At 41.9% G+C, this 27,567-nt stretch overlaps 1 protein-coding gene across 1 annotated transcript in view; it reads right to left on the reverse strand.

Annotated features, from left to right (window-relative positions):
* Nucleotides 1–262: 262 nt before the first annotated feature.
* The window catches only part of samd12 (sterile alpha motif domain containing 12), a 171,898-nt gene continuing 144,593 nt past the window's right edge, over nt 263–27,567 (reverse strand). The window contains exon 5 of the mRNA XM_033637229.2: nt 263–8,115. Coding sequence (XP_033493120.1) covers nt 8,084–8,115 — 32 coding nt within the window. The 3' untranslated portion in view covers nt 263–8,083. The remainder of the gene's footprint in view (nt 8,116–27,567) is intronic.

Consider the following 27,567-nt stretch of genomic DNA (forward strand, 5'->3'; position numbering starts at 1 on the left):
AGTCATTTCCAGTGGTGGCTTACGGCGTCTCCTGCAGGATCCAGAGGCTCAGTGGAGACTGCCCAAACTGCAATGTCAAAGCTCTCCAGCTGCAACATCTGCCACATTTGTCAGGTAATCATTTTTGCAAACTCAAGTCTACATCTGCTGCGTGTGAGCAGACGTACACACACTCACAGCCCCTGCACAGTGTGAGCAGATTTAGAGAGTGTTGTAACGTCCTAGTAGGCCAATCACACACAGAGTAAACACACATTATACATGAAGGTTAATCTGTTTATTATATATACTCATCATGATATCAATATTATTATTAATATCCATCATTAGGCACCTTATACAGTATGTAGATAGACTGGGAGTAGAGACTTGGTCTGCATGCCGGTTGGATACAAAAACACTCAGAACAGAATCGAAACATGCTGTCAACACGGCAGAGAAAAAAAAATCTTGTATTCTTGTTAGATTGTGTTTGAGGTGTCGCTTACATGTTTGCTTCTACACTTGTTTATGCATAACTAATGTGAAACCCGTGACTGATAATTTGCTGAGAGATATGCGTGTACATAGTGTCACCATGTTTGTGTGTGTGTGAGTCTGGGTTTGTGTGCATTTTACGTGCGTGCCAGCATGTGTGAAAGGTTCTTGTGCAATAAACATTGTGTGAGGTTTAGTCTGGCGTTCCCTTGTGTAACAGTGCACTGTGTATCAGTGTCTATGAGTGCGTGCCAAGCCTCTTACAGGTACTGGGAGACTGTGGGCTGAGCCAGTTCAGGCAAGTCCTCGGCGACAACTTGGCAAAGTTGCCAGATCTCGAGCTGGTTAAACCTGGATATCAGAGCCAGAGACACTGTGGAAAGTTCTCCTCATGCCTCTGGAGGAAAATTTATTCCCTCACTCCCCCCCCCCCCCCCCCCGTGTGTATGGGGCGAGCACAAACTCTGGAGAGTAACAATAAAATATCAATATTTTACTGCATACACCCAGGGTTATTACGGTGCTGCAGCCTGGATCACTGAAACACACTGCTACATTTGTTATGTAGTGGAGAGCCTGCAAGCAAATTCAGGTCTTAACCTACAGTTTATTGTGTCTGCATGAAATTTTTAAAAATTAATTTCAAAGAAGCTTTGAGAGAATACATTTTGACATGAACGCTTTCAATAATCCTTTACAGCCGCACTGAAGGGCAGAATTGCAATTGAGTAAGAACACAGACACAGTACTTTCTTTACAGGGCCACAATCAAAATATGATGAAATGCAATGCAAGTGGTTGATATACTGTAAGATCACAAGGACTCAGCCTTGTGTTCTTTTCCCAGCAGGATTTTTGGGGATGCATGGACCTTGGTTTTGTCAGGCTTCTGTGCACAAATTTGAATGCTTCTCAACCATATCCGAGCAAAATGAGTTTAACTTGAAAAAAACGTTTGACATTTGGGGAATATTTTCTTCTTGCCATGACTTAGATGAGGAGATTGATAACATTCTCATGTCTGTCTGCTACATTTGGAGCTAAAGTCAGCAGCTGGTTAGTTTGGCATAAAGACTGGAAAAATTGGAACAACTATCCTGGCTCCGTCTAAAGGTATCCAGGGTTCTCACACATTTCCATGGACAAAAATCTCATTTCAAAATCTTTCCATGACTTTTAAAGGACTCAAAATAAAATTTCCATAACCATTTACAATGTATACCACGAACATTGCTCCATCTAAAAAATGCTGTATAATTAAAAGTAGTTGTGGGGTGTAGCATAGATGGAAACTTTGGGATTCATGATCCGATTTTTATTCAAACATACCAGATTCAAACTCTATTCAAACCTAACTCCAGCTAGCGGGCATCCACGGATGAAGAGACCGATCATGGGGTGAAAACACAAAATGTCACACATCACTGAATATTAGAGCTACATTATGTCAACAGCTCCAGAAAATAAATTTGCTGTTATGTTACATTACGCGGAAGGTTATCCATGGAAGATTACTGCAACAATTAATTTCATTACACACAATGAAATTCCGTGACTCTCCCAGAACGTTCAAGGATTTCACTAATTCCATGACTTTCCCAGCTCTGGAAAATGAGACTATGAAATTCCATGACTTTTTCTGGTTTTCCATGATCCCTGGGTATCAAAACACACATTCCACTTCAGTTTTCATCAACCAGCACTTCAGTTTTGTACCGATACACCTTCAGAGGTGTTGGTTGGTGGATTTTTTTTGCCTTTGGACAGGTGGCTTTTCTCATTTGTCAGTTTTGTGCCTCCTTGTCTCCTCTCTCTTCCGCCCTCCTACCTGTGACCCGGAAATCGATCTCAGCGTGCTATCTTGATAAATGTCTGTGAAATTCCTAAAATGCATCTTAAGGAGAGAGAAGGCTTGCACAGGTGTGTCCTTTGCAGATGTTTTTTCAGCACCTTTGACAAATAAAAAAAGGGTGTTGCCGGTGTGAAACACAGCTTATGATGCAGCTGTACCCCACTTCAGTATGACATTACTTTAAAATAATGTTTCTACAGCATGTCTCATTTTGTTAAATGCCTGTTGCCCCAACTCCTCTCTCCTCGTGTCTCCTCCTGACCTCCTCTGCTCGCACCTCAGTGAGGAGAGACCGGGAGGCAAGGACGGGAATCGAAATGAGGAAAGCCTAAAGCCGTCTAACAGTCTAACCTGACTGCTGGGTGTAGCTTTATATTTAATAGACAAATATAATGGTGATATCGATGTCATCATTTAACTTTTGGCAAGAAAGCAAATAGGCAGATTTAAATTTTAACTTTTGCCCGGATATTGTCACGAATATTTCAACGTAACGGCCGAAATACATGGGGCATGGATGAGGCTGCTTTCATTACCACTGGTACAATATATGTTAGATGTAAGTAGAGAAGAAAAAATAAGAAGTTAGTAAGAGCCTGACAAAACCAAGGTCATACAACAAAACTGAACAGACATTAAACAAATTAGATAGAGCTTGTTAACTGCTTAGCATTAGAAGTGCCGGTAGCCAGATTTTGTTGCCCTTGGACAGAGTAAGGCTCGCTGTTTCTTCCCATTTACAGTCTTTATGCTAAGCTAACAGGCTGCTGGCAGTGTAGCGTACAGATATGATAGTGGAGTAAATCTTCTCATCCTCACAAATTACTATATTTCCTGAAGCTGTTCCTGTAACACCAATAAGAGGTTACACAGAATTTTTAGCATTAGTATCATCAAGATCAATTTGTTATATTCATGAGAATAGTTACATTATAGCATCAGGAGCTCCTACCAAGGGTCATTTGCATAAATTAAGCCAGATCTCACACTCACCAGCCTTTTACCACTGCAAACCATTTCTCCCAATTCACATACCCAAAGTGGAGAATTTCCAAATTCAACGGAAGTTTCAGCCCTCCCCTTCCTCCTGTGGGCCTTGACAGACATGGACACGACATCTCCACCCGACCGTGAAATAGCCACTTGTGTTTTAGCCCGAACAACTCCATTCCTATGTGACTGTCAGCACACACAAACACACACACACCTACACACACACCAACACACACACACTCCTTGAGGCTTTTGTAGTCCTGGAGGAACGACTGTATGTCCTGAAGAACTGATCAATACTATTCAATCTGATCACGGGTCTTTGCAGCATTAAGCTACAGCTGCTATCCAAACAATGAATGGCTGGACACAGAGGGACCTGTCTACAAATGGAATCCCATTAAAATGCAATGGCTCTCGGGGGCCGATGTTGACCCCCTTTTTCCCCCCCTGCTCCAATGGCAGCAGCTATTTTATGCACCTCTGATTGACAGCTCCCATCCAGGAAGGGAAAGATGTTGTTACCATGACAACAGCTCATGCTACACCAGCGTGGATACGAGCTTTTTGATAAAAACCACCACAAGTACGCTGAAACCAGCATCTGATATTGAGAGGTCATTATAACGGCTACAGGGTTTCATAATGTATTTACACTCATAGACACAGTGAAGATGATCTGAGTAACAGCTGTTTTGTTTTGTGACAGACACATGTGCTTTTAAGTGCAGTTAAAATACCTATAATATCAACAGTGAGTGGCCATTATTCACATTGACAGCAGAGATTTTGAGTTTCTCATCAGAGATAAATAGAATACAGTGTATCTTCCTATTAGACTGACAGACAACATTTCCATGGTGAGCTTTTGCGCACAGCATGTCTCCTTTCTACACTATTTTCAATACATCTCATCTAAAAATAGTTTCAAGCTGCGAGATGGAAAGCAGACAAAGCAATAAAAGAGTCGGCAATACAGACGGGAGGAAATGAAAAAGCCTCTTCTTTTGTTATCTGTGATGTCTTTTCTTCTTTTTCTCTCCTCATTAGCAGTAAAGAGTTTCAAGTTGAAGCATCTCCTGGTTCAAGAAGCCCTTTTGCTGTGCCTGCTCCTTTTTTTTTCATTTCAGCCACTCCCTTTCCCATCTTTTTCCGGTTTACCTACTACCACAGTGCTTTTAGGGACACCGAGGGAATTTCCTTCTCGCAGTTCATCCCTTTTTTTTCCTCCAGGTTCTGCTTCATCTCCTTCAGATTGCTTTTACAACGATGTCGTTCATTTCAGTGGGAGCCAACTTAACTGTACCTAATGTGATGCCAGGTTCAGTGTTTTTTTCCCCCTACTAACTGTTGGTTTCGTTTCACAGATAAGTTCTCTCAGGCTTACTGTCTATCCAAAGAGAGTGATCCACAATATGCAGAGGGCAAAAAGTGTTGGAGAGATATGGATACTTCACCAGGCGTTGTTGAACACCGTTTACAGGATCTATGCACAGGATAAGAGCACAAAAACATACGCACGGTTGTGTAAAATGTGTCACCCCTTTGCAGTCGTGGGAATAGTCTGTGAGGAGAAAAGGTGGAAGAATAAAGAGAGGAGAGTTGTTTAATAGTGGTCTCATGGACAGTCATTATGTTGCCACCACTGAAAGTCCCTGCCCAGTCGCCAGAATAAAATGTTGGCATTATGTTTCTGGAAACCACAGTTATGTTACATTTGTTTGTTTCATGCATGTCACATACTTCAGATTACATGTATATGAGTTTCTCATCAGGAGGGGATGGTGGATGGCAAGACACCTTGGTGAAATGGTTGCCAAGCAGCAGACAGCAGCAGACCACTGTTCGAGACCAACAAATGCAGGTGTTTTTTAACGACAGTTTGGGACATGTCCACCCATATTTGTAGCAGAAAAAAACAGGTGTTTTTTTATGATAGTTCGAGACATGCCCAGCCATGTTTGTAGTAACAGAGGTGGGTGTTTTTTAATGTCAGTTTGGGACATGTCCAGCCATGTTTGTAATGAAAAAACTGGGTATATTTTCACAACAGTTTGGGACATGTCCAACCATGTTTGTTGCTACAAAACTGGGTATATTTTAACAACAGTCTGGGACATGTCCAGCCATGTTTGTAGCAACAAAACTGGGTATATTTTAACAACAGTTTGGGACATGTCCAGCCATGTTTGTAGAGATAAAACTGAGTATATTTTAACAACAGTCTGGGACATGTCCAGCCATGTTTGTAGCAACAAAACTGGGTATATTTTAACAACAGTTTGGGACATGTCCAGCCATGTTTGTAGAGATAAAACTGAGTATATTTTAACAACAGTCTGGGACATGTCCAGCCATGTTTGTAGCAACAAAACTGGGTATATTTTAACAACAGTTTGGGACATGTCCAGCCAGGTTTGTTGCTACAAAACTGGGTATATTTTAACAACAGTTTGGGACATGTCCAACCATATGTGTAGCATCAAAACTGGGTATATTTTCACAACAGTTTGGGACATGTCCAACCATGTTTGTTGCTACAAAACTGGGTATATTTTAACAACAGTTTGGGACATGTCCAACCATGTTTGTAGCAACAAAACTGGGTATATTTTAACAACAGTTTGGGACATGTCCAGCCAGGTTTGTTGCTACAAAACTGGGTATAGCCTATTTTAACAACAGTTTGGGACATGTCCAACCATATGTGTAGCATCAAAACTGGGTATATTTTAACAACAGTTTGGGACATGTCCAGCCAGGTTTGTTGCTACAAAACTGGGTATATTTTAACAACAGTTTGGGACATGTCCAGCCAGGTTTGTTGCTACAAAACTGGGTATATTTTAACAACAGTTTGGGACATGTCCAACCATATGTGTAGCATCAAAACTGGGTATATTTTAACAACAGTTTGGGACATGTCCAACCATGTGTGTAGCATCAAAACTGGGTATATTTTAACAACAGTTTGGGACATGTCCAGCCAGGTTTGTTGCTACAAAACTGGGTATATTTTAACAACAGTTTGGGACATGTCCAACCATATGTGTAGCATCAAAACTGGGTATATTTTAACAACAGTTTGGGACATGTCCAACCATGTTTGTAGCAACAAAACTGGGTATATTTTAACAACAGTTTGGGACATGTCCAGCCAGGTTTGTTGCTACAAAACTGGGTATAGCCTATTTTAACAACAGTTTGGGACATGTCCAACCATATGTGTAGCATCAAAACTGGGTATATTTTAACAACAGTTTGGGACATGTCCAGCCACTTTTGTTGCTACAAAACTGGGTATATTTTAACAACAGTTTGGGACATGTCCAGCCAGGTTTGTTGCTACAAAACTGGGTATATTTTAACAACAGTTTGGGACATGTCCAACCATATGTGTAGCATCAAAACTGGGTATATTTTAACAACAGTTTGGGACATGTCCAGCCAGGTTTGTTGCTACAAAACTGGGTATATTTTAACAACAGTTTGGGACATGTCCAACCATATGTGTAGCATCAAAACTGGGTATATTTTAACAACAGTTTGGGACATGTCCAACCATGTGTGTAGCATCAAAACTGGGTATATTTTAACAACAGTTTGGGACATGTCCAGCCAGGTTTGTTGCTACAAAACTGGGTATATTTTAACAACAGTTTGGGACATGTCCAACCATATGTGTAGCATCAAAACTGGGTATATTTTAACAACAGTTTGGGACATGTCCAACCATGTTCGCAGCAAAAAAACCCACAAAACGGTGTATTTTTTAACAACTGTTTGGGACATGTCCAGCTGCATTTGTAGAAACACAACAAGGTATTTTAAACCCAAACATTATGTTTTCGTAACACTTACTAGTTTTTGAGCCTTAACATTAATCACAGCGTTGTCATAACATACAACTGAAAAATGAAAGGTCAAGAAATGTAAAGTTTCAACATATCCGCTACATATGAAACATACAATTGTAACATCCATGGACTGCAGAAACATCTCATGCCAACATTTATTCTAGCGACTAGGTTGAAAGCCCTGAGTAGGGCAGAGCCAGGCTCAGAAGTGCACCACAAGAGTACTCATGGGAGATAATAGACATTTAGGTGCTACAATGAAGGAGCCAACATGTCACAAACAGACCTAGAGATTGTGTTTGAGTTTAAATGAAGAAGAGGATTATAGGTATCACTTTCACTGAGGGTAGGGTAGATTTCTCTAAAAGCAAATCCACACACACACATGAAACTATCGTTCCATCTCAAGGCGACAGTGCAGAGATTATCTTTGTGTTTAAATGCTTTTAGGAAACCCAGCCAAGGCAAGTGTTGAATTCTGGGTAGATTAATTGTTGGAAGGGCTTGGCTGTCGGCTTGGATCTTGAGGGAGAGGGAGTGAAGTGATTCTGAGAGGAGTGGAGGAGTTATAGCGTGAGAGGTCTGGTGGAGGTTTGGCTGCAAAGGTCAGAAACGACTGGAGATGGGACGCCTGAAATGGAAACTGTGGGTCAGATTCCAGGAAGCTGTGAGGAATTGTTTGGACTGTGAGGAAACAGCAAGTCAGAACTCGTGGGAGCTTCTCAGGAGTGGCTGGGAAGAAGGCATGGGTTTTTTCCAGATCGGATGAGGACGGAGACCAGAGGTGTGAGACGGAGAGCTGAGATTGTTCCACGAAGAAGTCTGGGGATCACATAATTGGGGTGGATGTTGGCAAGGCGGTGGGTATCTGCGTCCTTTTGTGACTGGATAGTCCTCCATCAGGCTATGGTGAAGACGGAGTGCACTCCAGAGAGGCTGCAGAAAGAAAAAAAAACAGTGGAAAGATAATTAATGGGAGAAAAATAACAGAAAAGAGGGTCGGGGTGTGTGAAACGGAGAGAGGATGCGCTCCTGTTAGAAAGAAGAAAACATTGAGAAATATCAGAAATGGCATGAAAGAGAAAAATAAGGCGAAAACAGAAGAGCAAAAAGAAAAACAATGACGATCATCACAGGAAGAGCGGGGAGGGTAGGGGTGCAAAACCGAACCAAGCGGAGTGACGTAGATGAGAGAGGAAATTAAGAAGTTGAGATCAAACAGGAAAAGAAAGAGAAAGGGCCGAGATAACAAGCATGGGCACAGTGAGGCATAAAAATGGATCAGGGGGATGGAATTAGAAAAATAGAAGAGAGAGGAGGGAGATAAGAGAGACAGGATAAAAGAGAGAAAGAGGGAGGGAGAGAGGGGGAGGACGAATAAAAAGAGAGGAGACATAATTATAAAATGGCACGAGAAAATCAATGCAGTGAGCATCATTGTGCTTGCAGGCGCCGTACAAAGGGAGGTGGAGAGCAGCGGTGTGTCCATCAAGCGCGTACACACCAGCACATGTCAGTGTCGCACACACACACACACACACAAGCATTTCAAATGCAGAGCGAAGACAAGGAGGATGAGTCAGGCAGATGAAGCGGAGAGAGACAAGTGACATTTAGAGCTCAGTCGGAGCATGTGATGACAAGGCACAAAGATACATGCCAGCGCCGACTCTGACAACAGCTTGTGTGTGTGTGCATATGTGTGTGAATGCAGAGCTTGGTGCAAGGAAACTGATTTGTGATTTTATATATGTTTCTATTTAACAGTGGGAGGTGAAACTGAGGGCAGACAGCCAACATGGAGCGGAGAATTCAACTTCAGCAACAAAAATTATAAGAAAAAGTTTGAGGATATACTTTCTAGTGGTGGTATTTAGATCCTGTGTTTAAGTAAACGTACCAATACCGCAGTTTAAAAATACTCCATTCTAGGGCTGCAGCTAATGATAGTTTTCATTGTCAGTTCATTTGTTGATTATTTTCTCAATTAAGTGATTAGTTGTTTGATCTAGAAAATGTGAGAAAATGGTGAAAAATGTCGATCAGTGTTTCCTAAAGCCCAACATGACATCCTCAAAGGTCTTGTTTTTTTCCACAACCCAAAGGTATTCAGGTTTTTTGTTGTTAAAAAATGACTCAATCAAAAGACGCCCAGCCAACAGGCTTTATATTTGTATAAAACTAACATCACTCTCCATCTTGGAAACCTCAGGAACGCGCACACGGGCTGAGCAGGGCTGAGATGGTCATGGAGCGCACATCGGAGGTGTCTGCCTAGCAGGCTTTTTGCCGGAAAGCCCTTTCTATTCATTTTAAACCCAACCATTTATTTTTACCCCCAATTTTGACCAAGAAGAAAGCCCTCAAGGCAAACTTCTCTCAACAGCTCATGGAAGTCACTGTACCATGTACTGCTACTTCCTACTGTTGCCAACTCCTTCAAATGAAAGTAGCCAGCACAAGCTCCAAAGTCACTAAAAGTCACCAGCTGACATCATATGCTCATTTGTGTTTTGGTGACATCATCAAAAATCAATGGAAGCATTAAAACATTGATGAATTAGATTCAATAGAAAAATCGTCAACAAAACATTTGAATGGCAGGAGAGCTATGGACCTTATACTATAGTGCACCACTTTGTCTCACTTCCAATCCAGAGAGCAATAGCATCAATGACTGCATGGCATGAGAGAGTGGGGGAGAGACCCCATGCTGATGGCGGAAGTGCCGGGGACTGTGATTACTCTGAGCAGCATGCACGGGAATGAATTACAATATAATATCTCTCTCTTTCTTTCCTGATGGCCTGAATGAGTCACTGAATTTGTCGCTTTTGCCCTTTTAGATATAAAGTTGCTGGGGGGGTCTGAAAAGTTGCTATGTCTAGCGAGAAATTCAACACTGGTACTTCCTGCAAAACCACACCCATCTGGGTGAGACCCTGTCATTTTAGAGTTCCATATTACTTGAGTATTCAGTGTGATCACCCTGCTGGTAATGGCATACTTGATTGTTAATTCAGTAGGCAGTGTGCAGCACATATTGGTTTTGTTGTATGCATTGTGTTAGCATGCAATTTCACGTGCAACCCTATGTGATGTTGGGCCAACGATCAGCTATTGCTGTTGCTCAATGCAGTGCTGAAGGACAGTCTCTGTGAGCTGTTCTCCTGCTACCTCTGGCTGATTACCACGAGCTGAAACAGTACAACATGATCTCATCTGACATATTTTGTAAGCCTGGTCTCACTCCAAAGTCGTCAAAATCTGGTGGATTGGGCCAACAAACACTGACTGTTACCCGTGAGAGCGGCGTTGCATCCCGTAAGGTTCTCTTTTTTTGGGGGGCATTTTTAATTGATAGGAATGCTAAGTATGAAAGGGGGAGAGAGAGAGAGGGAATGACATGCAGCAAAGGGCCACAGGCTGGAGTCGAACCCGGGCCGCTGCGGCAACAGCCTTGTACATGGGGCGACTGGTCTATCCACTAAGCCACCGATGCCCCAATCCCGTAAGGTTCTAAAGCCACACCTGAACCTAACAATGGAAGGAAAAGGAAAAAACATCAATTCTCGGTGTTGTACTGACGTGGTGTGTTTATTTTCAAAGAGACTGTGTGTAAACGTTCAATTTCCTGTGAAAACGGAAGTGTATTTTAAAAGAATACAATGCATGTAACAGGCAGAACTTGACACCAAGGTACCTTGCACGTTGTATGTGGACGTGGAGAGTCCATGGCCAAAATGTCTATATGTGATGAGGTTGGAGTGAGAATGTGTTGATTTTGCTGCCTGGGCTGAAGCCAGGCAGCAGCAATTGACACCTGACAGCGAGTCGTTAATCTAACACTAGCACCAAAATGGCTTGACTCTGTCTTAACCTGTTAATAACCGATGGGTAACATAAGCTGTTTGATGCTAACAGTTAACCCTGTAAGTGTGTGTATCTGTGTGTGTGTGTGTGTGTGTGTGTGTGTGTGTGTGTGTGTGCAGAACTCACACTGGCCACACCGCAGCAGTCTCATGATAAAGAGAGAGGGAGGGGCTGGGAAATCAATATGCTGCATGCAGCTCTACAGTGAAATGCAACATCCTTAATGGGCTGAACAACGTCACATCACTTTCTCTGTCACTCCAGTTAGAATTAATATGGCTGCTGGAGGACTCTGTCACTGGGACATAAACATACATTGTTTTGGGGCACTGATGCTGTCGCTCTATTTGACAGTGTTGATTTTTTAATGTAAAAATGTAGTAGCAATATCTGTCTGATAAATGTAGTGGAGTGAAGTGAAATCCTCTGAAATGTAGTGATGGAGTACTTAACATCATGACTTGTCTATTATTACACACATATTCACACACATAAACAGTCATGCAAATTCAACCAGGTAATATTCATCATCGTTATTGACAAACACGACAATTCATCAAGCTATTCTTGCTCAAAAGCATGTAAACACCATGTCAGCCCCTCAGACGCACACACACATGCATACACACACTCTCACTTCTTGTTAACTGTATTAGTGCCAGGGCTTATCAGTGCAACGGGACCACACACCACAAAAGGCTAAAATTCATTACAGTCGTAGGAGGGCCTTGACAAGCTGTCAGCATGTTCGAAAGATTCTTCAAATCCCCCTCCCCTCTGTCTCCGGAGAGTGGTGAGAATACTCAGAGCTCGGCGATCTGCCTCCTCACACACATACACACACACACACACACACACGTATGCACAGACACACACAGGAATGTCTCCTGGTCTACATCTTAATTTCAAGGATAGTTTGCATTGTCACACGCAAAGGGCTGCATTTACACCGTCATACAAACAGAAAACTCTGTTCTGAATCTTAATTTCATGGGTAGTTTACATTTGTTCTCTCTATAACATGCACACACACACACACACACACATAATACACATGCTCTGCACCTTAATATAAAGAACAGTTTGCTGTTATGGCTGTGATTACATCGACAGCAACACATTTTCGGATGATCAAGGAGATTATTGTTGCCATAAAATCATGCAAAACAATAAAAGCCTGGATGTTTCACAACCTTCATGCGAACATATTTTCAAATCTGGTTGAGCAGTTAAGTAGCAGTGTAAAAAAATAGGAGTGTGATCATCCTTCAGCCAGCACTGTTTCAGTCTTCAAGGACAGAAAAGGGCAAATTACTCTAGAAAATCTTTTCTTTAACATAATTACTATAATCTGCCAAACCTAAATTAAACAGACCAGCGTGTGAATGCCTCCCTGACATGAGTGTGGAGTGTGTGTGTGTGTGTGCGTGTGTTCCAGTGTTTGACAGAGAATTACAATTTCGGCATGTTTCTGTAGTGTGTAATTGCATGTGTGTGTGTGTGTCTGAATGAGAGGCAGAGAACACTCAGTTTGTCTCCAGTTATTAAACTAACCAATTACAAGGCCCACTCATCACATTTACGTCCCAAACAAAGGGAGAGTTGATCTATTATTAATGTACTTCTTCCGCAGTGTAATTCACACACGGATTCGGTCTCATACCCATAAGTTCACGCATGAATGCTTGCACGCACATCGTACGCACACACACACACAAACACAAAAAGTGCTCCCAAAGCCTGCGGTGGCTCGGTCTCCTGTGCCACTGGTAGGAATGATGAATGTGATTTGCCAGTATTAACAGATGAGCAGCTTTTCAGAGACAGGTAGTGTGGATCATCAAAATCTCTCCTGCCACGCTTCACTCCTTTCTTCATCTCTCTTTCTCCCCCTTCTCTCCTTCCATGCATTTGTAATCACATCTGTCTTGCTTGTTTAATCAGAGCACACCTCAGCATGCAGCCGCATCTGCCACCTCTCTGCTGTGCGCCACGTCTTGTAGTAAAAATGCGGATGAAGATGCATTTGCACTGATTCAGTCCATCCAGCTTTGAAATATCTGCTCTATAGGCTGGATCCAGGCTTTACCTGCTGGTGTATCCCTGACAGGTTGGCTGCTGGAAAACCAAAAGGAATGCTTCATCCCCCAAATGATCATTTGTAAACCAATATCTCACCCTGTGGTATATTGAGTTTGTTTTTCTCACATGCCTCCACAACAGCAAAACTATGTCAAAATTTCTTTTTACAAACTCTCACACAGCTCGTGCAGTATAATCCACGTCACCAGTCGTATGCTCAGTGCTTCCCAAACATGCATTTTCACTAAACTGTAACTGGGGACGGGGCTTTAGGGCTGTCTAATCAGATTGTATTCAAAGGCGAGACTTCTGTGGTGGCAATAACAAAAAAGCACTGTATGTGATTTGTGTTGACCTAACGTTAGCTCGCTCTGAACATCGTCATGGCAAGCTGCATGACATATCTGAACAAAGTGTAGTCTCGCAGACGCTGCGATAGACTTTTGACCGACAGGGTCATAAAAATCCGGTCATAATCTATTTTTACCGGTCATTTTAATTTTCGTTTTTAAATGATAATAAAGATATTCAAAGACGGATCGTACCAAACAGGAAGTCGGACACAGAAAAGACGAGAGAATCCAGCCAATTTTCAAAATAAAATAACAACAGCACGCACTGAGGAACGTGACGAGAAAATACCGTGTTTATAATTTAAAAAAACACAACAGTGCATAACCGAACACATTTTTCAATACCCTAATCACTTCATTACAATTTTAATTTTGTGTCACCGAGCCTACAGACATAACTACATGAATAAAATGGTCAGAACAATATGCCCTGTTCATTCAGTGTTTATCCAACACGCTCAATACATGGACGTGCAATGACAAATTGTCATTAACTTATTACGTTATAAAAAACAATTAAAATATGGCCTTACCCATGTTTAAAATGACCTGTTGAAGTGAAAAAAAAACGAGTACTGACGGGAACAGACGAGTGGAGTCGATGTTTAACCGGCGTGGAGAGCGCAGGAGAAATGCGCTGCCTGTGTGAACAGTCAAGCGCCTGCGAGTATACTCGCAGGACTTCTGCGGCACTACCGCATCTGGTGTGTCCAGGGCGTTATGTCAACAACGCTACATGAAGCAGATGAATGACTTTTTCTCTGCAGTGTGAAAACGGCAGCCACTTAAACCACTGACTGTGCACTCCGCCGCCAAGTGGGCAGGGGTGGTAATTGCAACCGGTCAAAATGACCGACGGCCTTCAGATTTTCCGGTAATTGTTGTAAAAAAACGGTCAATGACCGAGAATATCCGGTTAACGCAACCCCTGGTCTCGTCTTTCTAATGTTTTACAAACCCTAAATAGGCCCAATGATTGACAGCAGATTGTCAAACTGTCCCCGCGTCATCTTAAAATAAGCTTTTAACCGACCATTAGCAAGGAGAAGCTCCTGGACCAGCTGGTAGTGCCCCCTGTGATTTCTCCTCTTTCTGAGGGTCTCCCACCCACACAGATCTCCATTTCCCTGTGACCAATGTACTTTTTGAGAGGCACAACTTGACACGACTGCGATTTTGACGTCGCAGAGGATCTTGAGAGCCACCTTGGGTCGGAGGTGAGTCGGCAGGTAGTCTGCCACGAGTCCTGGACTGGATATCTGGCATGCTAGACAACTGGAGAAGTCTGACAGGACTGACAAAGAGCATCAGCCAATGAGAGGCGGGATACGTCCCACATCAGCACACAGGAGGATGGAAGAAATGTGAGGACGACAAGCCGCAGGGTTGCCAGGTCCGCTTATTAGCCGCAACTTTGGGCTTGTTTCTAAAGTGGAGTTGCTTATTTGGGCTTTCTCTCTAAATGTCACCTTTCTCTCTATATATATATCTGTCTAATAAGTTATCTAAACGCATGATAGTCGCTTCTTTTGGGCTTGTTTCCATAGCCCTGGTTGCTTGTTTCTCTCCCAAGATCTGGCAACACTGACAAGCCGGCAAGCAACAACAACAATGGCGGCGTCCACATAATCACAGGGAACGCGTTATGTTTGGACTCAGGCCCTGGAGGCAGATCTGATTCAACACTGGGAAGAATATCCATGCCTTTACGATGTGTCGTCTCCAACCGTGTTATCTGGGGCTTTGTCGGCGAGGGCTTGGTGGAGAAATCTTGTGGTGTGCGGGCGAGATTCCCGCTGACAGAAACACATGTTGCCAGGTATGAACACTCAAAAGATTACGATAGTCTTGGTGACGCAAAATCAGAGTGAAAATCATGTAATGTGAACTAGGCTTTAGTCAGAGCCACAACTGGTGCGCCCCACCTGTCCATTTTTATCTGTGCCTAGTAACAATTAAAAAGCAATATGCATCAAACAGCAAAAAGCACTCTATGTGATATGGGTAAGGCTTAAACAAAAAAAGGCAGTCTGGTGCTCCTCTGTATGCAGCAGCGATTGAGTTGCAGATTATTTTCGGTAGCAATATAATTCAATATATAAACATCATCATCACCCAAACATCATAATAAATCTATAGCTGCTTTGGGCCCATGTGTATTGCTCAGGACTCAAGGAAGCGCAGCCTCGAGTGTGGAGTTGTATGTATGAGCTGTTCTAATAAGCTGCAAGCAACAATACCACAGGCTGAGCAATTGTCCTGTTCCAAACAAGCATGTGTTTGAACGGATGATGCACTAGTTAAAAGACTGGACTAGACAGAAGATTTTTGCCTGAGTGCAACAGACAAGGTAATGAGGTTGGAAAGTTTTGTGAGATGGGCTTATATATTGTTAGTTTTGGTCTTTTCATAGGGTTTGTTGACAATGAAGAAATCAAACCTGGATTTGATACCTTCATGTATTGTATTTAAGGAAGACACATCACAAAATCTTGGCCGTGGGATACAGTGGAAGGTAAAAACAAACAAAAAAAAAGGTTGAGACATCCTGATCTTGATCAGTTCTCAAGCTAGGATGTGGCTGCACAATAATGACTCTTGTTTGTGAGGCAGCAAGTCCTTTTGTACAGTAGGAAGTGATACTCTGTTAAAACGAAGTCTGTCAGCTCAAGATGCCAGAAACAAAGTTCACACACTGCAAAATCTGACAAGCCTCACTGCCATTAATCACCAACAACAAGTCAGAAATGTACAAAACAGATGATCAGAGCAAAAAGTAACTCCGCCAACAGCGCTTCTCTAGAGCAGCTCCAGTTCCCAAACTTTTTGGCTTGTGACCCCTTAAAATGAAGCATAAGACCACTCATCACAGGTTATGACCTCAGTGAGCTGAGTTGTGAGCAGTTCAAAGACAGATTGATTTTTCCTTCTCAGATTGTTTCATTTGAAGGATTTTCAAAGGCCTGAAGAAGTAAAAGCTTTCACAAGAGAAAACTCAAGAAAATAAATGTAATGATTGATTCCATTTGACATATTTAATACCCTTGAGTTTGAGAGTGCAAAGTTGCATCTATTTACAAGGACACTTATTACTTTTGTCCAAATAATTCAACAACCCTACTGTCAAACAAGAATGTTGTTTTTGCATTGTATTGTCTTTTTAATATTCTATTTTTTTCCTATAGGTGATTTCAGACAGCAGGAATTTTTCATATTTCTTAGAACACAGTTTTGAGGGACCTTTGAAGCTCCTATTTTAGAGCACGTTCTCCTCCAGCACAAGAGCAACCACGAGTAAAGTAAGTATACGAAGATTGGTTGAACACAGCAAATGCAGCACTAGCAACGGCCCTTTTCAAAAGTCTGTTAGCCATGTAAACAAAAGACAACAGAAATGCAAACAACAGCTTGTAGGAAAACTAGAATTACCACCCTATGGTTGTATGCCTCTGCTAACCAGTCAAGTTGCACTTACAGTTTACATCCATGTTTGTAATATCATGGATGCTTCACAGACATCTTCCCCACGGGAGCACAGAAGATCTATACAATCAGCACAGTTTCAAGGTAGGTACCCAAGGTTAGTGTCACATGTTCAGTTTCTGACCAAATGTCTCCCCTTCTGTTCCTGAGATGTCTCAGTGAAGCTGACTGTTGACCTTTTGGATATAAAATGTAATATTATATTCTTGAGTTATGGCCAAAAAATGCTTTGTGAGGTCACAGGGACCTTGACCTTTGAATTTCAACCGCCAACTTCCTATCAGTTCATTCTCGAGTCTAAGTGGACTCAAGCTGTATCAAATTTGAGGAAACTCCCTAAAGGTGTTGTTAAGATATCACGCTCACGAGAATGAGATGGATGCAAGGTCACAGTGACCTTGACCTTTGACAATCAAAATCTAATCAGTTCCTCCTTGAGTACAAGTGAACTTCTGTGCCAAATTTGAAGAAATTACTTCAGGGTGCTCTTGAGATATCGCGTTCACAAGATTAATTAGCAATGAAAATGGAAATGTTAAATAGCCCTTGAAGGTATGTAGGTCTCAGGGGAGTTTCCCAGTGTGCAGTTCTTGTAAGGGAGACCCCAGATCTGTTTGGCTGTTTGGTCCGCTACATCGTGGTTAATATTAGGGAAAGATTGAGGATTTGGCAAAACCATAATCTTATGCTATGGTAAGGGAACTAAAACATTTGCCAAGGTTACAAACAGAGCATACATAATATCATCCAATATACACACAGGAATAAAGGGCTGGATGGAAAGGTTGAATGGCAGCCAAGCTCATAACTATTTAGCATGCAGCACCACATTAGAAATGGAAATAAAGGCAAAAATATAACATAAATACAACCCATAAGATGACAACAGTGACCTACAAGACACAATCTCATTGGTTAATGATCACCTTGGTTGCTGATGGTTAACTTGCATAAAGGTCCGGCCATCAGATGTTCTTGTGTGGTTTGGACTATGATAACCAATAGACAGAAAACGATGAAAGCCATGAGGTGAACTCTTTGCACCAAAAGGTAGGATACTTGTTATTGATTCATATATTGATTTATGGTAAGTCTAACGTCTTTCTGACTCAAAGGCATGCAGCAGAAGGCACAGCTGTTGAAACTGAGGGGTCATTGAGTCTAGCCACCTCACACCTGCTACAGGCTTAGAACATTACTAAGTGAAAGTTCAGACAATCTAGGAAGGTCATACATATATGCACACATGAGCATATACATGCCAATAAATATTTATATATGAGGAGTTTTGAGCTTCTGTGGTGTTCAGATAAGGTTTAGAGAGCTTCGTCTCTCAGCATGTGTTCAAAATAGGTCATCTTATTCTGCGACTCTGAGCGAGCACGCCTGCTTCTTTTCCTGCCCTGATTTCAACAACATAAACAACTGACGGGAAGTTTTTCCCCCTTCTCCCTCTCTCCATCTATCTCTTTAAAGCAGTGCTTCTCATCAGCGCAACCCAGTGAGGTTAAGTAAATAAGTCTATTTTATGCAGAGCAAGAGACAGAGGAATGCTAGTTCTCAAAGTGCTTGTATTTTGGTATTCTAGTTGTGCGTCAAGTTGGATTTGTTTGCTACTGTGCCTTTTCCAGCGCCACCTGCCAACACGTACACTGACACACACGTTCACACGAGCACACACACACACACAGACCCTTGCCTCCATGCTTCAGCTTCCTTTAGTTGCTCAGCAGGGGACTGTCAAACTGAGCTCAGTACCATTTCTTTACTGTGCTGCTCTATCATGCAGGATATCTCTCCTGACACAGAGCTGTCATGGCCTTCAGGGCTTGAAGATGGCGATGCAGAAGAGCAAAAAGTGGAACAGTGAAAACAAGCCCCTCATTTATTTCGGCGCATGTATGCTGATGTCTGCATGTATCTATATTTGTATGCACGTCGACGTGGGTGAGAGCACCGTTGTGCATGTGGAAATTTCTATAGAAATGTGTTTAGATGATTCATGATGTTAAACAGGAAAATCCAGTATCCTAGTTTTACTATGCTGACATTGATGGTCGATTCGCCCAAGGCTTTAGCAGCATCTTTGTGTTACTGGTTTCAAAACATGACTGAGGTCAGCATATTGCATCAAGATAAAGTACAAGGAATAGCTATGATACTTGTGACGCCCCTCCCATAGTCTTGGAGGATGTTCCAGCCAGATTGTTATCAATCTTCTCATCTAATTTTCAGCAAGAAAACAAATAAAAACATGGTGGGTAGGTGCTCCAGCTTTGGGCAATATAATATATATACTGTGACAACTGGAATCTTTTTGCCATAACACTCATACTCACCAATCTATCCCTTTTATGTCTGTAGCTGTATAATGGCATTGCAGGCTATGCTGCAAATCAATGAGCAGGTATTAAATTTAGAGATTCTCACCTGGTTGTTTTATTTGTAAGCTGTGTTGTGTCTCAGCTGAGCTTGAAGGTTCATCACTGACCTTGGAAACAGTACTGAAGTTTAAGAAAATATTCTCAGCATAAATCGAGTAAATGGTATCCTCATGTAACTTGTAAATGTTCTGCATTCCCTGGTCTTCATTAGTGGATGGAGTTTGTTCAGTTGTTTGTCCAGTTCCTTACTTATGTTACGTGATTACAACTGAACCATTTCCATCACAGCTGAGCAAACTGCATTTACTGTTAAAGGCCATGAAACGTGGCTTAAATCTCTGGAAAATTTCCTGTAAGTAGACCTTAGATGCTGAGACTTTTTTCATACTGATTGTCGACTGTGAGTCCAGATTGGATTTGGATTTTTTTCCTCTGGTTTATGTCATTAAAACTTAATATCTTTGGGTTTTGTACTGTTGGTCAGGCAAAAGAGGTCAGTGAACACATATGTTGGACTCTGGGAAACAATCAATATTGTGCATGTTCACACTTCACAAGAGCTAGCTCAAAGTTCAGTTCACACAGACCAAAACGAAAAATACAATTTTGTAATTATCCTTCACTCCCTGATATTTCCCCAAACTGGTCAGATGCTTCATCTCCACCTGTTGTTTGAATTTCCAGCCAGTGTGGCTGATGTCAGATTGTTTTATTCAGATCTGGTGGGCAAAATTTGGATTTTTTTTCCCCTGCTGATTTGTTCATAAAACTCCTCCTAATACTCATATGATCAAGCTTTAGCAGTACCAGTAGCTATGCTGTCTGATTTGACAGTTGTACTAGCCATGCAGGTGTTGAGTCTGTATCACCCATCCCCCCCAGCCCCCCTTTGTGGTTATGAAAAGGAAGGTTTGGTTCAGATTTAAGCAGGATTTATACTTGTACGGCAGACCCTACGTCATAGCCTATGCACGTTGCCTATGTTGTTGTGAGCATTTGTACTTGTGCGGTGGTGTGTCTGTGTCACTCTGCAGTTACACCCTCAAAACACTGGTTGGCAGCAGGGTTTCTGTTAAGTGTTGTAAAGTTTAGTTGATTCAAAACACACATTAAACATGGCTTAATAGAGACAATTTCAAACAGTACAAAAACTGGCTTCACTATAACTCGCAGCATTCACAGACAAACATTTGTCTTTATCTGGACACATTTTCCCCACAAATACAACATGCTAATGTCATTAGCACAAGCCTATGGCATTTTACATTGTATAAATTAGCCTAGCAGCTAACGATCTTTTCCTCTTCTCATATAAAACCAGGGACAACAGCAGCATTTAACAAAGGTAACGGTACACAAATTGGCTCCATTACAACTCACAAGGTACACTCACAAAACAACTGTCTTATACTAAGCATGTTTTCCAAACAAATATAACATGCTAATATAATTAGCACAAGCCTATGAGATTTTATATTGTATAAATTGGCCTAGCGATGAGCAGAGATTTCCTCTACTCATTAGGCCAGGATAAATCCCGCAGTATAAATCCCTGAAGGATAAATCACACACAAGAGTTAAAATGCTATTTTTGTGGAGGATTAATTGTCTTCACAATTTATTGTTTGTTATCTGTGAAATAAAATTAAATAAAAGCTTTGTTTCCACTGAGGGAAATGGTTTCAATTTACAAAAATAAACAGGAGGTCTGCATCGCCACGACATGTAGATTTCTGGGGAGGTACACGTTGGCGTCGATTCAGCGCAGAAGTATAAATTCCGTCTTGGGTCGGAGGAAACAATGAGAAACCATCCTCAACACAACACCTGCATGCTGGGTGCCATGTGTGAATGTCTATAACTGTTGTGAGAGTGAACAACGCTCACATTCATTAGTTGAAAGTAGGTATGATCACTTAACTGTTCACCAAAAACATTTACAAGTTGAATGACCACAATCTTTTAGCACTTTCATGCACAATACTGGAAAAGATGATGGACATTTTTCACATTTTCCCAAGATTTTATAGACCAAATGGATCAAGAATATTCATTCATTCATTTTCTGTAGCTGCTTATCCTGGTGCAAGGTTGCAGGGGGGCTGGAGTCAATCCCAGCTGTCACTGGGCAACACCCATTCACCTACGGGCATTTTAGAGTTACTAATTAAACTAAACCTGCATGTCTTTGGACTGTGCGAGGAAGCTGCAGCGCCTACAGAAAACCTACGCTGGGAGAACAAGCAAACTCCACTCACAAGGGCCCCAGCTGGCTGTTGGATTCAAACCCAAGACCTTCTCGCTGTGAGAAGATGTTAACCACTGCTCCACCATGCTGCCCTAATCAAGATCATGATCAGCAGATTAATTCATAACAACTCTAATCTTTAGTTGCAGCCCTAGCATGCATTATAGCATAACATGATGGAAGATCCATCCATATTGCTTACCCCTGAGCTACATGTGAGCCAAATGTGTATTACACATTGAGAAAAGGTGTGAGAAAGGGAGAGGGGAGACAGACGTAAGAGAGAGGAGAAAGAGAAGAAGCGGTAAAGATGTGGACACGGTGAGCAGCAGAACTATGAACTGCCCCCAGCTCTCGGGTTCCTGCTGACACTGATAAATACCTGAGGAATGGGACACAGTCGAGAGCTTGGCTACGTCGTCATTAACCTTGTGAAACCTCAGCCAGCGCTGGTGATTAACGACATCCCATTATGTGCTATTAAACAGCAGCAGAGGAGGTTCTCCTCTTCCATACCAAAACAGCACAAGGAACTATGACTTCTTAGAGAAACTTTCCCTCGGCCTGACAACATTCTCCCACAGGGACCAGAGTATATACAAAAAAGAAAAAAATCCTTAACATTATAACATCCGCTAAGACAGATTTGTTTGCAAGTTGCAGAATGACCCACTGTGGCCTAATATCCTCTGACTGCTGCTTCTTTGCGTGCCACTTACATGTTTCCCCTCCCTGTCTTGTTCAAAAGTCTGTTATTGTTTATTACAATAGAACTCTGTGGAGTCCCCATAGAGGGCTCAGTGATAAGCAAAATACTCCGACACAGAAAGGAGGCTTTTACCATATGAAAGGCAGGGGAGAAAAGAAAGAGAAAAACGAAGAGGGGAATGGGAAAAGGATAAAGCGAGAAAAGATAGAGGTGCTGGGAGTGGAGGGTGTGTGTGTGTGTGTGTGTGTGTGTGTGTGTGTGAGAGAGAGAGGGAAGAGAGACTGGGGTGGGCGGGAGGGGAAGATAAAGGCAGAGCTGTATTCCCTGATGTGGCTTCTGTGTGTTGGCTCTTCGCAGCTCCTGCTCCATGGATTACTGCATTTACACTTCAGCTTAAAAATAGCCCCCGTGATAATTTATTTAGCTGGAGTACGCCATCCGGCATTGTGTTCCCAGAGAATAGTTTTTCTTTTTTCCCTGCCTCAGTCTCTCTATGACACTCTTCCACTCCCTCAATTTCTCTCCCTGTTATGTTAGCCGCGATATTCCCTTCCTCTTCGTATCTCTTTTTCTTAATCTCCCACTCCCTAAGAAACTCGCCTCCTCTCTAAAAATCACAAATAAACAAGCGGCTCTGTTTACCTGCACAAACCTGGCTGCTGGTTGTATTCCTGCTCTTAATCTCATTTGTGCTGCTAAATTGGTTACATGAACCTCTGATACCCTTTGACTCAGTGCTGTGAATTCATCTGTTATCTAAAAGGCAAAAAAAAATAAAATACTTATTCCTTAAATAATCAGTTGTAATTTTGCTGATATGTTCTTGGACGCGCAAGGATGTGGGCGCTTAAGTTTGCACTGACAGCAAATAACAAAACTGAATAGCAAGATGTTGACATGCAAAAGTAATCTCCTTATTAGAATAAACCAGCCTTCTTAATCTGGGGCCAGATGCATGAAACTATGTGTACGTTCACAAGTCAAACTAAATGCACAAAGACAAAAATATGCCTATTTATAAGCCTGTTTGTTTGTAGGGTTCTGTTATAAATCTCTATAAATGTGAAAAAAGGGGCACAGTGCACGAGCCCACTCCCACTGTTAACTATGTTTTGGCAAGCAGCCTTCATCGAGCATTTTATACATATATAGGCTATATATATTCATCTGTGTAAAATGCATGATGAAGGTCACTTGAACCAACCATAGCTATTTAATAAGTTCATCAAACTTTGATGGTGTGTGGGAGATGATTTTTTTCATTTGGACTCATCACTTTTTCTCCTACAAACCTGTCTGAATGTAGGCATACAAAGATCATGTTTCTTCAGTGACTCACTCCTGCAGTAAGACAGAGATATGACCATAATGTACCATACCCCTCTCTGCTGCACCGGTGTTTAGGCTTATTAATGAAAAGAATAGTAAAGAGGAGGCACAGTTTTTGTGCAATATTGCTGTACTCCTCAAACACAGGGCACACAAGGCGAAATTTGGTGCTTGGGCAGTGACTTGCGGCGTCAGAAACCAATGAAAAAAGGCATCCTTTGACATCGGCCTGATATGTGGCAAGTTGTTGTTATAATTTAACAGTGCCTGGCGGCGTCAGGGGGAAACGCAGAGGGACAAGGACGAAAGTTAAGCTGGTGAAAGGCTGAGTGGGGCTGGTGGGAAGGGTGGTGGATGGGTCCAACAAACATGGACTTTCATCTGAGAGAGAGCTGTTCATGTCCCGTAAGATTCTAAAGCCAAACCCTGTTTGTAATTCCTAAACCTAACCACGTGCTTTTGTTGCCTAAATCTAGCCATGTGTTTTTGTTGCCAAAACCCAACCGCGTGTTTTTGTTGCCTTAATGTAACCATATGCTTTTGTTGCCTAAATCTAACCTGATGTTTTTGTTGCCTAAACCCAACCACGTGTTTTTGTTGCCAAAACCCAACCGCGTGTTTTTGTTGCCTAAACCTAACTGCATGTTTTGTGGCTAAACCCTAGCCACTTTTTTGTTTCACGTCATATGTGGACGTGGAAAGTCCATGACCAAAACATCAAAATGTGACAAGGTCAGAGTGAGAATGAGTTGTAAATCCGCATTTTGCAGTGGTGGCACAGTTGGGTTTAAGGCTCATTTATATATTCAGATACGTTCATTTCAAATGTTTTAACCATCACTGCCCTCATACTAACATGCATCCTTTCTGTTGGCATAGATGTGTCCACTAGATGGCACCAGAGGGCAGAGTCACACGTTTCTATCGCAACTAAAATGGTGACAGTGGAGGAGGTTGTAATAGTGTCCCTTTTTAAAGTAGTCAGTGTTGTAGATGGCAGTGGTCTGTGAGGTGAAGTATGTAAAGTTAAAAGAAGTCAGCCTTAACTTTTAGTTTCACACTGGACACAAACAGGGGTCTCCTGGATTAAAGTCCTGTATTTGTTTTACCCATCCACCCCCGTGCTTCGTCCTTACGTGGACTTTCTTGCTCTTTATATTACCTGTGGGGTTGTAACATTAACCACTGCCCACTGTATGGCATTGCTGAACTAGGGAATTTGTGTGTTCATCAAATCAATTGACTCTCCATTGGGGTTGTTGCCATGGTGCTGGTATGTAATTTTATCACATTACATGCCACAACAGTTTCATGAACTAATAACCTAAACAAATAATGTCACCATTACATTATATAATACGCTGTAGAGATGGTGTGGATGTGTGAGGTGTGCACCATCTTCCTACATCCGAAACACCTGTTTATGTCTTGGTAATGACATACATTGGGCCCCAGGTTTCTCTGTATCACAGTATATGTTTAACCTGCTTACACCAGCCATGCTATCACATTTAGATGTGTAGTTACTCGTAAATTCTCCATGCAATGTAACCGTAGCCACCAGACATGAGTAAAACTAGCGTTACCGCAACATTCCTGATACCAGGACAAGTTCCTAAGCCAATGATATACCGCTCGAGTGAAGAAAGCAAGTCTATTACCACAGTGTTATCCAATTTGCCCTTGGGATGTGCTTGTTGAGTGTACTTCGAGCATACTTGAAGGAAACGATCCCCCTCAAGTCGCTCAGCTGATACGGCGCCATATCAGAACTCAAACAGGGCATGTTCAAAGTCAACAGCACTCAAACATAAGATATGAGAGGCCTTCAAAGAGCAGAGACAAAAAGGCTTCGTTGCTATTTTGGAACAGAGTGCTTCAGTAGCTGAGGTTAAAGGGGATCATCAGTCTTCGTGGCACAGCGAATCTCATTTTCCGCAGAAATGTGATGACTCGACAGCAGGGAGGACAGCCGTGATGTAGCGGGGAAGTGGGGCTCACAATAAGGAAGGGATTGCAATGTATTCCACTCAGCGTTTTCTCTTTTCTGTCTGTCTCCCTGTCTCACTCTCCATATCTCTCACAACAACAGCGACCCTGAGAGCTGTTGGTGAATAATGATGACCTCACATGGCACCATTGGCTGAGGAACACTGACAACTCTTATTTCCCTTTGTGAGTGTAGTAATAGGATCTTATTTCTCTCTATCAGGTTTCGGCTCTTCTGCCAACTGTGAGCAGTTCTGTGGTGGGAAGGTGGCACTGCATGTTGCCTTCTGTTCTAACTCTGAAATTATTCATCACAAAGTCAGAGGAAGAGGAACGGAGGAGATGCTCTCTATTATCTTCTAATATAAGTTTTAAATAATGTACACTCATGTGGATCTAAAACTGACTGTTTAAGCCCTGACTCCCTTACTTACTGTTGCTAAGCCTGTCAAGCATCCAATTGTAATGCAGCAGGTATAGATATCAGTTTCAAGTGTACGCAATATCTAGAATATTTTCACAGCTTTACCTTGCCGTCAGAAGTCGATTGCTGATGGGGAACATGGGGCCGTTACCTCAAAGACACCAGCAAAGCAACACAGTACATGAAATAAACACAGCTGAAATGTAAGATAGGTCTAACACTTGTATTTAACTATCCATCCATCCATCCATCCATCCATCCATTTTCGTAACCGCTTATCCTCTTGAGAGTCGTGGGGGTACTGGAGCCTATCCCAGCTGACATTGGGGTAGAGGCAGGGTACACCTTGGACAGGTCGCCAGACTATCACAGGGCTGACACATAGAGAAAGACAACCATTCACACTCACATTCACACCTACGGACAATTTAGAGTCACCAGTTAACCTGCATGTCTTTGGACTGTGGGAGGAAGCTGGAGTACCTGGAGAAAACCCACGCTGACACGGGGAGAACATGCAAACTCTGCACAGAAGGGCTCCCTCCTGGGATCAAACCAGGGACCCGCTTGCTGTGAGGCGACAGCTCTAACCACCACGGCACCGCCCTGTTCATTTATTCGCAGAATAATTTATTTATTCATATTTCAGCTTGAAATCCATATCACTTTAACATTTGGCGTAAATGTGAGTTCCGAACCTTTCTGAATCCTGCAAAAACAGATGGAAGTAAACACAGTGGCTAAAAACTTGGCCAGGTGAGCAACTCCATTGGAATTATAGTAATAGGCGCCATCTTGGCATCAGATATCTAGGTAGTATTATATATCTATGGTTTAATCCACACTTTTAATCTTACATTGTCAGTTTTGGAAAGACATGACCCTACATGCACCAACAACATATGGACAAATTCCAAGCTTGATGAGCCAGATGGACATTTTGTGCTAGTGCTTATTACATTCTTATGTTGGAGAATGAGGAGTTATTATTTGTAGTTTTGTGTTTCTATTATTTTTTATTTTGTTTTAAGCTTTTGCTTTCAATTCAGTTAAGTTTCCAGAGTGGGTTTGCTCATTTCATTGAAGTTTTCATGGTTAAAATTTTTAGTTTTAATTTAGTTTTTATTAGTTTCAGTTTCAGGTTAAGTTTTTCTATTAAAATACTTCGGGTATTCATCGGGGGCAAGACTTAAGAAGTTCAGAATATGTAATAAAATGTAAACACAACACTTGGTGAGGGCAGTTGACTCAAAGTCATGAAGACATCCCAGTCTCAATAAACCTATGCACCAACACCTTATGTTTGTTGTGTTGACAAATTTGTCCAAATTGACCAAGACTAAAGACTAAGACATTTCCGGTATATTTGTTGTATTTTATTTAGTTTTGTAAGCACACAATATCATTTTAGTATTTTTTTTCTTTTTCCTAAATTGTATTTCTTAGTTTTATTTCAGTTAATAAAATGTTTTGTTTTTTTCACACCTAGTTTTAGTGTTTTAGTTTACGTTAAT

The sequence above is a fragment of the Epinephelus lanceolatus genome, chromosome 16, assembly GCF_041903045.1.
Source record: "Epinephelus lanceolatus isolate andai-2023 chromosome 16, ASM4190304v1, whole genome shotgun sequence".
NCBI lineage: Eukaryota > Metazoa > Chordata > Actinopteri > Perciformes > Serranidae > Epinephelus > Epinephelus lanceolatus.